This window comes from Crassostrea angulata, chromosome 9, assembly GCF_025612915.1.
Source record: "Crassostrea angulata isolate pt1a10 chromosome 9, ASM2561291v2, whole genome shotgun sequence".
Classification (NCBI taxonomy): domain Eukaryota; kingdom Metazoa; phylum Mollusca; class Bivalvia; order Ostreida; family Ostreidae; genus Magallana; species Magallana angulata.
In genome coordinates, this window is record NC_069119.1 from 4,444,829 (window position 1) to 4,458,710 (window position 13,882).

General features: G+C 34.2%; 1 protein-coding gene across 2 annotated transcripts in view; it reads right to left on the reverse strand.

The window, feature by feature from the left end:
- Window positions 1–383: 383 nt before the first annotated feature.
- LOC128162426 (putative aminopeptidase-2) overlaps window positions 384–13,882 on the reverse strand; it is a 67,477-nt gene continuing 53,978 nt past the window's right edge. For both annotated transcript variants that reach the window (XM_052825630.1, XM_052825631.1), the window contains 17 exons: window positions 13,720–13,840; window positions 13,283–13,437; window positions 9,218–9,331; window positions 8,537–8,671; window positions 8,139–8,204; window positions 7,298–7,363; window positions 6,715–6,902; window positions 6,016–6,113; window positions 5,647–5,777; window positions 4,948–5,003; window positions 4,564–4,711; window positions 4,372–4,448; window positions 2,731–2,841; window positions 2,113–2,280; window positions 1,634–1,774; window positions 1,175–1,256; window positions 384–754 (listed from right to left, as the gene is read on the reverse strand). In XM_052825630.1, coding sequence (XP_052681590.1) covers window positions 608–754; window positions 1,175–1,256; window positions 1,634–1,774; window positions 2,113–2,280; window positions 2,731–2,841; window positions 4,372–4,448; window positions 4,564–4,711; window positions 4,948–5,003; window positions 5,647–5,777; window positions 6,016–6,113; window positions 6,715–6,902; window positions 7,298–7,363; window positions 8,139–8,204; window positions 8,537–8,671; window positions 9,218–9,331; window positions 13,283–13,437; window positions 13,720–13,840 — 2,004 coding nt within the window. In that variant the 3' untranslated portion in view covers window positions 384–607. The remainder of the gene's footprint in view (window positions 755–1,174; window positions 1,257–1,633; window positions 1,775–2,112; window positions 2,281–2,730; window positions 2,842–4,371; window positions 4,449–4,563; window positions 4,712–4,947; window positions 5,004–5,646; window positions 5,778–6,015; window positions 6,114–6,714; window positions 6,903–7,297; window positions 7,364–8,138; window positions 8,205–8,536; window positions 8,672–9,217; window positions 9,332–13,282; window positions 13,438–13,719; window positions 13,841–13,882) is intronic.

Here is a 13,882-nt window from a genome sequence, read left to right on the forward strand (position 1 = left end):
TCAGTCTCGTACTCGTGATATCAAACGAAAGGTTTCCATAGATTTTGAATCTGGTTTTAGTTTTTTTTACTGTTTTGCTTTTCTTTTTCTAAAAGAAATATGGAGACTTATATGACACTTATAGAAGGATTTGTTTGTGAAGCTTTTCTTACGCCAAAAGACATATTTGTATTATGCTCAAATCACATTTGCGAAATAAAACAGAGGTCAGGTTTACATTTTTCCCTATAAACTGATACATAAACATGAAAATTTTTCCGAGCAGCCTTACTGTGTATAAATTTTCTTTCCATGAAAAACAAAACATCAATATTATAAGGATACATATCATTTATTTCAAAGAAATAATACAATGAAACAGATCTAAGATCACGTGGTATATGAAATGAATAATGCTGTCAGTGCACGTATTATTTTATAGTAAATTTCAAGCCATATTTCTTTCAGCTAACAATACACATTTACCCAGGATATTCTTTTCATACATATATTTCTGCAATCTAAATACATATATCAATATTTATTAACCTATGAATCTGATTAATGACCTCACACAGACTATATGTTCAATAAATTTGAAGAAAAAAAACACACACAAACATGAATGTTATGCATTTTGATTTAACCAATTGATGACAATGTTAAGATTTTTCTGCATCCACTGAATGTTTGCTTGCACGGCCTCTACAGCTTGTTCATAAGATCTCACAGCACGACCCAGATCAGATCGGTGGACTTTACCAAAATCAAGTAGCTGAAATAACAAGCAGCAAGTACAGAATAATGATCAAGTACATCATAAAATGTCATGTACATAAGTACATGAAATGCGCTAATTCAAATCCATGCTAACTTGTTGAAAAAAAACATTTTCCACCAATTATCATACATGCCAAATACACATGTACTGTGGAATCATAAGAATTCGTGGTGGCTCAATTTTCTTGCTATTTATGTGTAGCCCTCTTCCATGGTTATTTACATCCTCAACGAAATTTTTTTAAAAGATTTTTTTTCTGACTGAAACTGAAAACTGACACATCAATTATATAACATCCCCAAGAATAAGCGAAACTCCCACAATCCACTAAAAATTGGCCCCCACGAAATTTAATGATTCCACGGTAACCATTTACAGTATATGAAATCAGCACAGTTTCACTCTGTAGTTTACCTGTTGAAGCTGGTAGTCATTGTTGAAGGCTCCAGAAATACTTTTGATAAATCCCCCAGCATTCCACTGACCCTCACTGTACCTGTGAGCAAAACGCAAGCTCCATGTTAAAACTCAGCAAAAAAGAAACAGTGGCTTTGACTTTTTTTTTGTAGCCATCTTTCTATTCATTTTTGTAGCAATATAGCAATATAGTTTTAAAGTTGGATACATTTTAAGAATATTAATCAAGAAATGATTTTCTTGCATTTTCTGAGGAATACGATTTATTCAATAAAAATCATCCGAATCCGTAACTGTATAATGTAATGAATAAAATATACAAGAGGTCAGCAACTGATAATATCATTTCAAAATCATTCCAAGCATATTCAACATATCATTGACAGATCAAGAGTTTTACTGACAATATATTGGAGTCCAGTGTATTTTAATTTAATGCCCAGAATGATAACATACTCTTTCATGATGTAGTTCCAGCGTGAGCGGACAAAGTTCCAGGCGATGGGTCGACCAATCACATTCCTCCCAACTGAGGAGATAACACTGGTTCCGTCCTGCTTCCGGACCTCTCCATCAGTCACGGCATACTCCAGGAATCTGCCAAAAAAAAAAATGATAACACCTCCCTAAAAATCAACATGCTCCAGGAATCTGTCAAAAATAGAATAATAACACCTCCATAACCTGTTTCAGCATACTCTAGGAACCTGCCAAGTAACAGAAAATGAACCTAAACAATCTACAAACTAGAGAGACCTGGTAAATAACTGAAAATAACAACACCTCCCAAACAAACTTGTATATAACATCAGACATTGAAATCAAATCAAATATAATTATGTATTAACACCTATTGATTAACAAAACATTCAATACATTACTAAATATGAAAAACTAACAACTGAAAAGACTGAATTATTATCAGTGTCACAAACCTTTTAAGCAGCCATGGGACCTTCGTACAGGAGAGGGCGCCCAGCAGTTTGGCCCGCTCAGAGGCCACCTGGGAAGTCTTGTATTGGTTGTAGGCAAAGTCCCACTCCCTCTGTCCTCCCTGTTTGATGGCTGCACAGTACACAGTGTACTTCAAACCAGGGTCAATTCTGTAAATGTATATAAGTCAGAATGTACACTTCTTTTTTTACAGTCATGTAACCTAGTAAGTACAGAGAATGTTCACTTGAATCTTTTTGATTTTCTTCCATTGTGTTTACATTTGCTTCCATAAGAGGCTTACACACTACAGAATATTGAATATTAACAAAGGAGTTACTGTTTTTTATCTTCATTTGAGGGAAAAATACTTTTATCGATAAATGTTTTTTTTTTAAGCAAATCATATTGATTTTATCCAGACATCATGACTTTAAGGTACCCTATGTCTATGTAACTTAAGTTGTAATCTATGATTTTGTTAAAAATAACAAACCCAAGAGGCTTCATGCTTAAACCATTATGAAATAAGACCTTTCTTCTCATTTGTTTATAATCATTACTACTTTAAATAATGATTCCAAATGCCACAGTCAAGCCTTCATCATTAAAGAGTAGACCTGTTATTTCCTGGGTTCTTCATCCAGTCGGAAAACTGCTGTACCGCCGCAGTAAGGCATTCTGGGATATCATAGGAGCAGGCAGTACCCGCTACGTGGGACCTCATGTATCTGTGTGTAGAACAGATTAGAACTATATTTATCTTTGGAAAAATTCATAAAAACTTAAATTGCATTGAAACATTAAAATTCCAGGAAATATGCACATCTAAACATCATATCCTAATTAAGCGCAAAGTTTCATAAAAATCTAATCAGCATAAAAGTCTTCAAAATACAAATGCTTTAGAAATCAATTAGACATTCAGAGGAGTTGCACTGATAAACTGATGTAGTAGCTTATCTTGAATGATTAAAAATATTTAAGTTCAAATATGGAAAAAATCATAAGAAATAAAGAATTCAAATTTTCCAAATTTTATTGTACATATCTACACATTGCTTACTTATTTATTACAAAGTTTCATGAAATTCTGTTCAGTGATTAAAGAGGAATTGCACAGCTAAACTGTAAATTAAACAAGAGATGTTTGTGAAACACTTATGTCCCCCTCCCTTGGAAAAATCCAAGAGGAAAATGAACAGAAACTAGAAATAATTGGAATTTTTCTCAGTCAAAGGGGCATAACTGTCATAAATAGCTCAATTATACCCAAAATTAAAGTTGACCTAGACATTATCATGATAAATCAGTATATCAAATTTCATTTCAATATATGCAACATCTGCAAATAAAATGAACAAAAACTGCAAATTAGTGGAACATTTTTAAGTCCAAGGGGCATAACTCTGTCAAAAATTGCATAATCGAACCCAAAATCAAACTTGACCTAGATTATAATATATATATATATGTCTGTAAACCAAATTTCATTTCAATGTGTGCAATCTCTGCAAAGAAAAAGAATCGAAACTGCAAATAAGTGGAATTTTCGTAAGTCCAAGGGGCATAACTCTAATAATGAAAATTGCTTGATCGTACCCAAAATCCTACTTGACCTGGATATTATTATTATAAATCTCTATATTAAATTTCATTTCAATACGTGCAACCTCTCAAAGAAAATGAATGAAAACTACTGGTGGACAGACAGACAGACAGACCGACGAGAGACAGAACAACGGAAAGCAGCAAAGAATACTGTATATCCAGGGTTTTTTTCGCATGTCACAAAATTTGCGAAAATAGGGAAAATGTGTAGCATTTTTAATTTGCGCCAGTCATTTTTTGCGATTTAAAAAGTTTCTTATAGAAAATAATAAAGAATATAATTTCTGCGTATTCAATAATTTGCGAATTAAAAGACATTGTGAAAAAGCGTAAATTAGATCATCATGAAAAATACCGGATATATGGTATGCCCTGCTTTCAACAAAGTCGGCATAAAAATGGCAAAAATTCTTAATTAAAGGGGAACAATTCAAAGAAAAATAATGGAAACAATATTTGCTGTAAATAATCACATCCTTACATTGTGTCCTTTTTAACTACAGTGTAATTTTTAATAAAAGCAGTGCCTGTGCAGTGGTTAAAGAGGAGTTGTTCTGACAAAAAAATAGGTCTGACTGAATGTTAGACGAGTCAAAAACATTACACCCTCAGCAACTTGTTTTGTGATGTATAATAATTATGTAACTTACGACTGTAAATGTGTAGCTCTAGTGTTATTCAAACCAATCTCATTATAGATGCTCCTCACCAAACGCTGCATCTTATTCTGCAATGAAAGACTTCAAAATAAGAAATGCTCAACAAAACTGGAAGAGAGAGAGAGAGACTGCTAACTTGGAATCGCTTGAGAGTTGAATGGACAAATCAGAAAAGGACATTACCTGGAAAGTGCCATAATGTTGGGTCAAGGAGAGCATACTCTCTATGTAGGCCAGCTGTTCATCGGCCGCCACTCGTGGTATGTAGTCTTTCTCATTGGACAGGTAGTCTACAGTCTGGAGGGCTATATCCATATGTAACTGGTTAGACCTATCAACAGAGCATCAAGTGGGCTATACTTAAGGATCTCTGACTCAGTGATAAGAGAGATAACTCCTAACATGATTTCTGTATGTTACAATCTAACTGTCAAATTAATTCTTCACAAAAAATAAGTAGTGTGTACAAAACACAAATAAGAGACCAACTGTGTTAGGAAAGAGGGGGAGTAGGGGCTTTGTCATAAAACCACACTTATACATTATATTCATGTTATGATATATTACCTAGCAAAGCTCCAAGCATCATTGATTATCTGTGCTCGATTGATGGTCGAAATTACCTGCAAAATACAAGGAAGATTTTAAAAACAAAGTGGAAAATTGTATTCATATAACTCAAAACATATCTAAAGCACAGAGAATTCCAACTACATGTCCTGTAAAGCTTACTGAATAGGGGAATATTCCCTCTTTAAGATAGCTAGATACACCAGTGCATTATTTGATAGATTGATGAAGAATCATTGGTACTAAACTGAGACCAATTTGGCCTTTAATTTATATCGTTTTGGCTATGAACAGGATAACAATTTCAAATTTGATTTTGATAGTCATACACAATAATGAAATTAAGAAACTTTAAGTGTTCAAATCTAATTTACTTCTTAATTTAAGAGCTCTTACTTTCAAGGAGGTAAAAATAGTGTTAAAAATGACTACCAGACTACCCAGCCCTCCTGAGGAGGCTGGGTTATCAACAAATTACCCTAAAGATCTTCCTTTAATCTTAAGATAAGATTTGTTTAGCCATAAACTCTTTTGTAGTAAAGAAAATATCCATTCATTTTGGCTCTAAAAATTTGAATATTTGCAATTATCTTTATACAGAGCTCTTCTTTCCAAGGAGGTAAGATAAGTCTAAAAATGACTACCAGACCTTCCATCTCCCTTAATGTCTACTGTAGAAGTAACCCTCTAGCTTACACTGTGATTCTGTTTGAGTTGGTTTATAAGCTTGTTCCAGTTGTCCTGCGTGTAGTTGACTCGGTACACACCGTACTGGTTAGTGTTGGCAATTATCCAATCAGACGTTCTCACAGACTGGTCCCCAAAATCTGAAGTCAAAACACAATAAAATGCTCTAAAGTAACCATTACAGCTGCTCCAGTTCTTTATAACCATGGGTAGAAAAATTCAAATTACTATAATAGTTAAGTTACTGAAAATTGAAAATAGGCCCTGACCCCCAACCACCCCAAAAACAGGAAAACAAAATTATCCCTCAGTCAGACCATTCCCCCTCCCCCCCTCCCCCCCTTGGAAAAAATGATGGATTCATGCACGGTATCCTACCTTTACTGGTGGTGTTGAACCATTTGACATCTGCCCTGTCTTTATTGAAGTTGTTGTCTGTACCAGTTGTGTAAGTTAAAGGTACCCACCATTTATAGCTGTCAAAATTCAAACAATGCTTACTAGTACCATCAATCATAAATGTATAAAATACATTCTTTGTGTAAATAATTACAATCTACAGGTAAATATCGGTATCTCCAGCATGGGATATCTTGAGTACCCCTCTTATGTTGAAGTCTTAACTTCCAGTCCAGAAACTTAACAAATTTAAATTTATAGATTTGAAGCTTCATGGAATTAAAAACTGGAAAGCCACTTACTTCTGATATCTCAAACCCCAAGATAATTTAAAGTTTTGTTTAATTTCCCCCAAATTGGAGATACTGATGTTTATATGATACATGGGATATAATGTAAAACATTCTTTACTTATACATAATCAGTAAAACTTTCTTTACTTATACATAATCAGTCATAAATTTACAATAGCTGGTGAACATGTAAACTAAACATTTTCTAATTAAATCACTGCAATGCCATGTAATTTTCAATGATTTTGCTAAAGGAAACTTATTGAATTGAACCCATATTAAAATTGTAGGACTAAAGGTCATGTATTTTACATTATTTGGATACATGAATATCATTATCAAATAATATGCAATGATATTGTTTAAAAAAAATCATTAACTGTACCCAAATGGGGAAATGTAAACCAGTGGGTCTTTTGCTTCTGGATTCCTAAGGAACCGCTGCTGTGTTGCCCTGACAACGCCATTTTGTGGAATGGTTACTGTGACAACTGGATAGTTCATCTGGAGGATCCAGGTGTGCATGATTTCTTTGATGGACGCTGGATAGTTCAAGTTCTTCTGTACCACCACCTGCTCAGATGAAAGCAGTGATGTTAGCATTTGTTAAACACAAAATACTGACTCAAGGATAAAAGGTCATTTATCTTTGGTATAGACTAACTTTAAGAATGACCATAAACTTTTCAAGACATGATGTCATTATCTATATTCAATTTTGTATTTTACATGGATATTTTTAGCGTAAATAATAAAAGTCAGTTTACACGTATATTCAAGAACCACAGTGACGAGAATTGTATGATAAATTCCATATGTATTTGAGATTTAACCAAGTTGTGTACTGTACTGTCTGTCTAAGAGGGGAGCATCTGTTATAATAGACATTGGAAGGTTCATTAACAGTTTACTGGTTACACACAATGAGACTTTGTGATGCTGTACTGACACTTTATAATTATACTTACACTGTCCATAGCGTCCCACAGGTCGTCATGGAAAGCATTGCCATACTTCCTGCTCTCTAGATACAACTGAAACAAAATCAAAGGATTAAAAGTACTGAAGGCTGTCTAAAATCAGAACTTAAAACAACTGAAACAGAATCAAAGTATTAAAAGTACTGAAGGCTGTCTAAAACCAGAACTAAATACAACTGAAACAGAATCAAAGTAGTAAAAGTACTGAAGTCTGTCTAAAATCAGAACTTAAAACAACTGAAACAGAATCAAAGTATTAAAAGTACTGAAGGCTGTCTAAAATCAGAACAAAATACAATTGAAAAAGAATCAAAGGATTTGATTTAAAGTATGATCATTGTCTAAAACTAGATCCAATACAACTAAGATTGGAAAAAGTGATGGTTGTTTGAAACTAATTTCACCTAATATAAAATCAAAACATTTAACATACTTAAGGCAAGAATCATAGGGTTGAAAGTACTTGGGTGGGTTTACAAGCAAATACAGCCAAAACAGAATTTAAAGATTCTGAACACTGGTGGTTGTTAAAAATTAACAACTGAAATAAAATCAAAAGATGGAAAATACTGATTGGGTTTATAAACAAATATGGCTGAAAGTATGTCAAAAGTACTGAAAGAAGTGAGGTTATCAGCAAAAGTGACCAAATACACTTAGAAAACAAGGATAAGCACTCATAACATTTAAACAGTATATGTAAATTTAAACAATCCTTTTGCTTTCTGTCTTATTACATGTATATCAAAAGAAAAGACATCTTGATAAAAATCCCTTGACAAATAAAGCCTTTGTTTATAAATCAATGCTTTAAATGAGAGTTACTTACATAAAGTCCTTTTCTAAAGTTCTCCTCTCCCAAGAAAAACCTCATCATTCTGATGATGCTTCCACCCTATATGATAGATTGAAATATACATAAACCTCATATCATGAAAAATAACACATTATCTGATGTATTTTTTCTTTGAGCCATTTTGTTTACAGTAGCAAAACAAAGGAGACTTCCCAACATGATTTAATAAGAACTGCAGATACTTTGTTTAAATTACAAAACATACAAAACAATGAAAGTCTAAAAAAAGGCTGGCGTGACAAATAAACAAAATACCAGAGATAATAATCATATCAGTCCATAAGCTGTTTGTCTAACTAGCTTGGATCTATATTGCAATCTTAATGTCAAAAAACTCCATTGACCTTTAACCCTTGCCCTTCACCACTGACCTTGGAGTATGATATGGTATCGAATACAGACTCCATCTCAGCCACTGTTTTGACTGGAACGTAGATTGGATGGGATGTCACGAAGGCGTCGATGCTGAATGTACCATATAGCTCATCAAGGACAAACTGGTCCCACTGAAACAAAGAGCAATCACTGTGACAAATCATAATAACCTTTTACTTATGAATTGAAATACAACTATCAGATGCAGCATCTGTTCATAAGTAAGCAGTGCATCCATTAATTTGCACTGAAAACACATCTAATGCAGTAAAAAAACATATTAATACTGTAGATTCCTTCTTTAAAGTGGGTATTTAATTTCAGGGATCTGTCAATCTGTATCAAATCACAAAAATAAAATATTGTGAATATCAGTTTTATATAAATATTTCATCTACATGTAGTTTAAAACTCCAGAAAAGTGATTGTGAGATTTTTAAAATCTGCAAGTGTTGAATGTTGCAATAAAACACACATTTTTTCCACCCTTAATTAAAAGTTAGAGAATGGATTGCACAGTTCTTCATTAACAAGGTGTCTTCATAGCCTACTTGGTAAAGTAATAGTTAATCAAATTAAGTCAAATTCCAGTCATTATGCAGGATTTCTCTTTAAGTCATGCATGGAGAGAAAACTGTATCAGTTAAAAATGAAAAAAATAAAATAAAATAACATACCATTTTCCACTCAGGGAACAAATGATCCGCTCCCATACACTCCACAAATGTGGCAAATCCCTCGTTCAGCCAGAGGTCGTCCCACCATTTCATTGTGACCAGATTACCAAACCACTGAAAGAAAGAACAGCCAACTACTGTAATCCAATGTTTATTTTCACAAGAAATATTTGCGAGGTTTGCGAGAGCCTCATCATTACAATTATTTCTCACTGGGAACCAGTTCTCAAATATCCATAGCAAATAATCTGCATTTTGATTGAGAAAATGATTCACCAAAAACCGGTTCATTTCCAAAAAGCGCAAAAGAAAGTCATCGCAAATAAAAGTTGGGTAACAGTTAATTGTTCATTCATTTGTAATGACATTGTAACGATGTTGATGACATTTTTTTCAATTTTCCTCTCCCGGTACTGGTTGACCTCTACAGGAACACCACCATCTTCACAGGTTCAGTTTAGCATTTCTGTTTTTTAGGTTAATTAAATGCTTTTTTTTTATCTAAAAATTTCTATACAAAAGTATCATTTTCAATTTCCCTCTCACAGAACAGGTCGACCTCTGCAAGAACACCACCTTCTTCATGGGTTAAGTTCAGCATATCTTATTTTGAAATTATTTAAATGCCTTTTTTCAACCTCTGCTGATAAAGTTCAGCTTATCCCTTTTTTTTAAATTAATTAAAGGCTTTTTTTTTATCAACCTTTGCAGGAACACCACCATCTTGAATTTTTCATGTCAAGTTTGTCATATGATCTTATTTTGAGATTAAGTGTTTTTTTATCTTAGATTTTCGTACAAAAGTTTCATCATTAAATTTATATTGATGTAGACATTTAATTTTTCCTGACCATGGTAAGTTTTTATTTTCTGTCAATGTATAGAGCTTTCCAAAGAGAGCAGGCTCAAATTACAGTAGTTCCCACAGCACAGATCTGAACTAAAAGTGTCAAGGTCTGAGAGATATATGGCTGTCTTGTTGTGCAAGTTTTTGTTTTGAACTTGTTCTTAGTAAGTATTAATAATAGCAACTTTTTGTTGCAATGGAATACTTGAGGAGTCAGTTAACCATCAGTGACTACTGTTACCATGGAAAGTGATGTTGCCATGGTAAGTGATGTCTTCATGCAAAGCATCATATTCAATTTAATATTAAAGTAGGAATATTTATTTTTGTGACATATATGTTAAAAATTTTCTTTTTGAAAGCGGGGGAGGGGGCAAAACAGCCATCTGAGCTCTCATCAGATAGCAGTTGCGACAGCTCATCCGATTCTGAGGAAGATGAAAAAACTCCAAAGAAGCCCCCTGTAATGGCACTAGGGAAGAAAGCTGACACAGACTATGATTCCTCCTCTGAAAGACCACGCAAGTCACCAACAGTCCATTCATTGTAAACTCTCTGATAATTATGACAGTCACTATACTATTTTAAACCTTATTATATCAATAAAAATGTTAACAATCTTGACGTTAGCTCTCTGATGTTAATAATATTGTAAATTCAATGATGAAATGACATTGTAACTCCTTGAAGTTTTTGGCATTGTTTACTCTGATTTCCCAGAGGAGGTTCACCACTGTAGAGACAAGGCTTCTGCACAGGTAAAGGTCAGTTTACTTTATTTTCATGTAAACTGAATAATTTCTTTATATCAAAGATAAATATTGATGGGAGCATATAGTTTTTCTTGATGAACTCAGTGAATTTTGTTACTTCAACAGAATTGTCTGAAGATGCAGACTACCCAGACAGTGGCTAAAGATGAGAAAACTATAAAGACTCCCCCTGTAATGGCACTGCATGGGAAGGCAGGCAGACTCAAGTTTCCTTGTCTAAAGAAGAAAGACCACAAAAACCACCAGTTCATTGCCAAGTCAAAAGACAAATTCAGCCCAAGTCAAAAGATCAAGTACAAAAACATTAAGATTCCCATATTAAGTAAATTGCTAACTCCATGCATATATGATATTGCAAACTCTCTATTGTTAATACATTTGTTAACTATATGAAGTTATTAACATTAAAAGCTGCAAATTGTAAATTTTTATGACATTGTAATGATGTTGATGACATTGCTATCAATTTCCCTCTTCCAGAACAAGTTGACCTCTACAGGAACACCACCATCTTGGTTAAGTTCAGCCTATCTTATTTTGAGATTCCTTAAACACTTTTTTTTATGTAAAAATTTTCATTTTAAAAGTATCATCATCAATTTCCCTCTCCCAGAACAGGTCAACCTCTTTAAGAACACCACCTTCATCACAGGTTAAGTTAGGCATATCTTATTTTGAGATTGATTATCAATAAACGCTTCTTTTTATCTAAAGATTTTCATACAAAAGTTATCATCATTTATTTCATATCGATGTGGACATTTAATTTTTCATAACCATGATAATTTTTTTATTTTCTGTAAACAGACACAGTACTTCTTACAGCACAGCTCTAAACTTGAAGACAAGGAAACTAAAGAAGCCCCCTAAAATGTCATTTGGACAAAAGAGAGATTCAAATAGGAAAAAAAAAACCTTGTCAAATGTGTGAATGTAAACAGAGAAAGCTCTTGGTATGACGACTTGTCAGGTGAGCCTTAGATATACAGGCAGACAGAGAATGTCATCCCTAAAGAAAACTACAACAGTCAAAAAATACAAAAGAATCGTTAAGAATGTCATCACCATAAACACTGACAGCAGTCAAAAATACAAAAGAAACAGTGAAAACACAGGAAGAGAGTGAATGTCATCCCTAAATAAGCCAACAAAAGTCAAAAAGTCCAAAAGAAACAGTGAGAATGTCAACACCAAAGAAGCCTCCAATAGTAAAAAAATCCAAAAAAGACAGCTGAAACACAGGCACACAGAGAATGTCATTATATAAATAGTGCCTGTTTGGGAGGGTAGCAGTTGAAATTGACATCCCGAGAAAACCATTGTCAACTGACGCGAAGCGGAGATTGACAATGGTTTTCGAGGGGTGTCGATTTCAACTGTTATCCTCCCAAACAGGCACTATTTATTTTGTTATACTGAATGTCTTAATTTCTAAGAAAATTTTACTGCTTTTATATAGGAATAACGTGAATTCTACAGCATAATTTTCGCACATGTAACAATTTGTAATGTTACCGGTTGCAAAGTGCGTTGCTAACGCTGAGGGTAATAGAACGGATTATGAACTGCGTCTTAACCAATCAGATTTCAGTATTTAACATGAAAGTATAACAATACTGAAGAAACCACCAGCAGTCAAAAAATACAAATTAAAGAGAAAGTAGTGTCAACAACAAAAAATCCCAAGCAACCACAACCATAAAGTTGCTTCAAGTTTCAAGGTCAGTGAGATATCTGTGACTATGACAACTGTTGCCATGAGACACATACTAACTTGAGGAGTAAGTTTACTGTCAGTGACTGTGACAACTGTTGCCATGAGACACATAACTAACTGGAGGAATAGGTTCACTGTCAGTGACTATGACAATTGTTGCCATGATACACATAACTAACTGGAGGAATAGGTTCACTGTCAGTGACTATGACAATTGTTGCCATGAGACACATAACTAACTGGAGGTATAGGTTTACTGTTAGTGACTATGACAACTGTTGCCATGAGACACATAACTAACTGGAGGAATAGGTTTACTGTTAGTGACTATGACAACTGTTGCCATGAGACACATAACTAACTTGAGGAGTAGGTTTACTGTCAGTGACTATGACAATTGTTGCCATTAGACACATAACTTACTAGAGGAGTAAGTTTTCTGTTAGTGACTATGACAACTGTTGCCATGAGACACATAACTTACTGGAGGAATAGGTTTACTGTCAGTGACTATGACAATTGTTGCCATTAGACACATAACTTACTAGAGGAGTAAGTTTACTGTCAGTGAATATGACAACTGTTGCCATGAGACACATGACTAACTGGAGGAGTAAGTTTTCTGTCAGTGACTTTGACAACTGTTGCCATGAGACACATAACTAACTTGAGGAGTAGGTTTACTGTCAGTGACTATGACAACTGTTGCCATGGGGTAAGCAACTGACCTGATGGGCGAGTTCGTGAGTGATGACCGTGGTTACTCTCTGTCTGTTTCCCTCCGATGACACGCCCGGTTTAAACAACATGGCTGTCTCTCTGTAGGTGATCAGGCCCCAATTCTCCATCGCTCCTGCCGAGAAGTCTGGGATAGCAATCATGTCTAAAACAATAGTATACACTGCTTGTACCTCATACAACCATACTTCCAAATATTGTACAAAGAAACTTCATGAAACTATATGTAGAAAATCAGTATACAGAATTAAGAGTTTTAAGCTCAAATGAATCAATAATAAACGGGATAACTTTAACTCTAACTGTGCATAGAAAACAAAACTGTCTTGGAAAATAAATAAATAAAGGCATAAATTGCTCAACTTTTCACTCCTGATAATATTCAAATCAAACCAATAAAATGCATATGAGAGAACCATTACAATACCTTGTTTTTTCAGAGGGAAAGAGATGTTGAAGTACTCCTCATAGTATGTGATAGTCTTGTTGCCGACCATCAGTCCAAACTCTGTGTCATTGACCGCCTCAGGCAGCGACCAGGCACTGTACTATAAACAAAAACAAGGGTGAGTATACGGCACTGTATCATA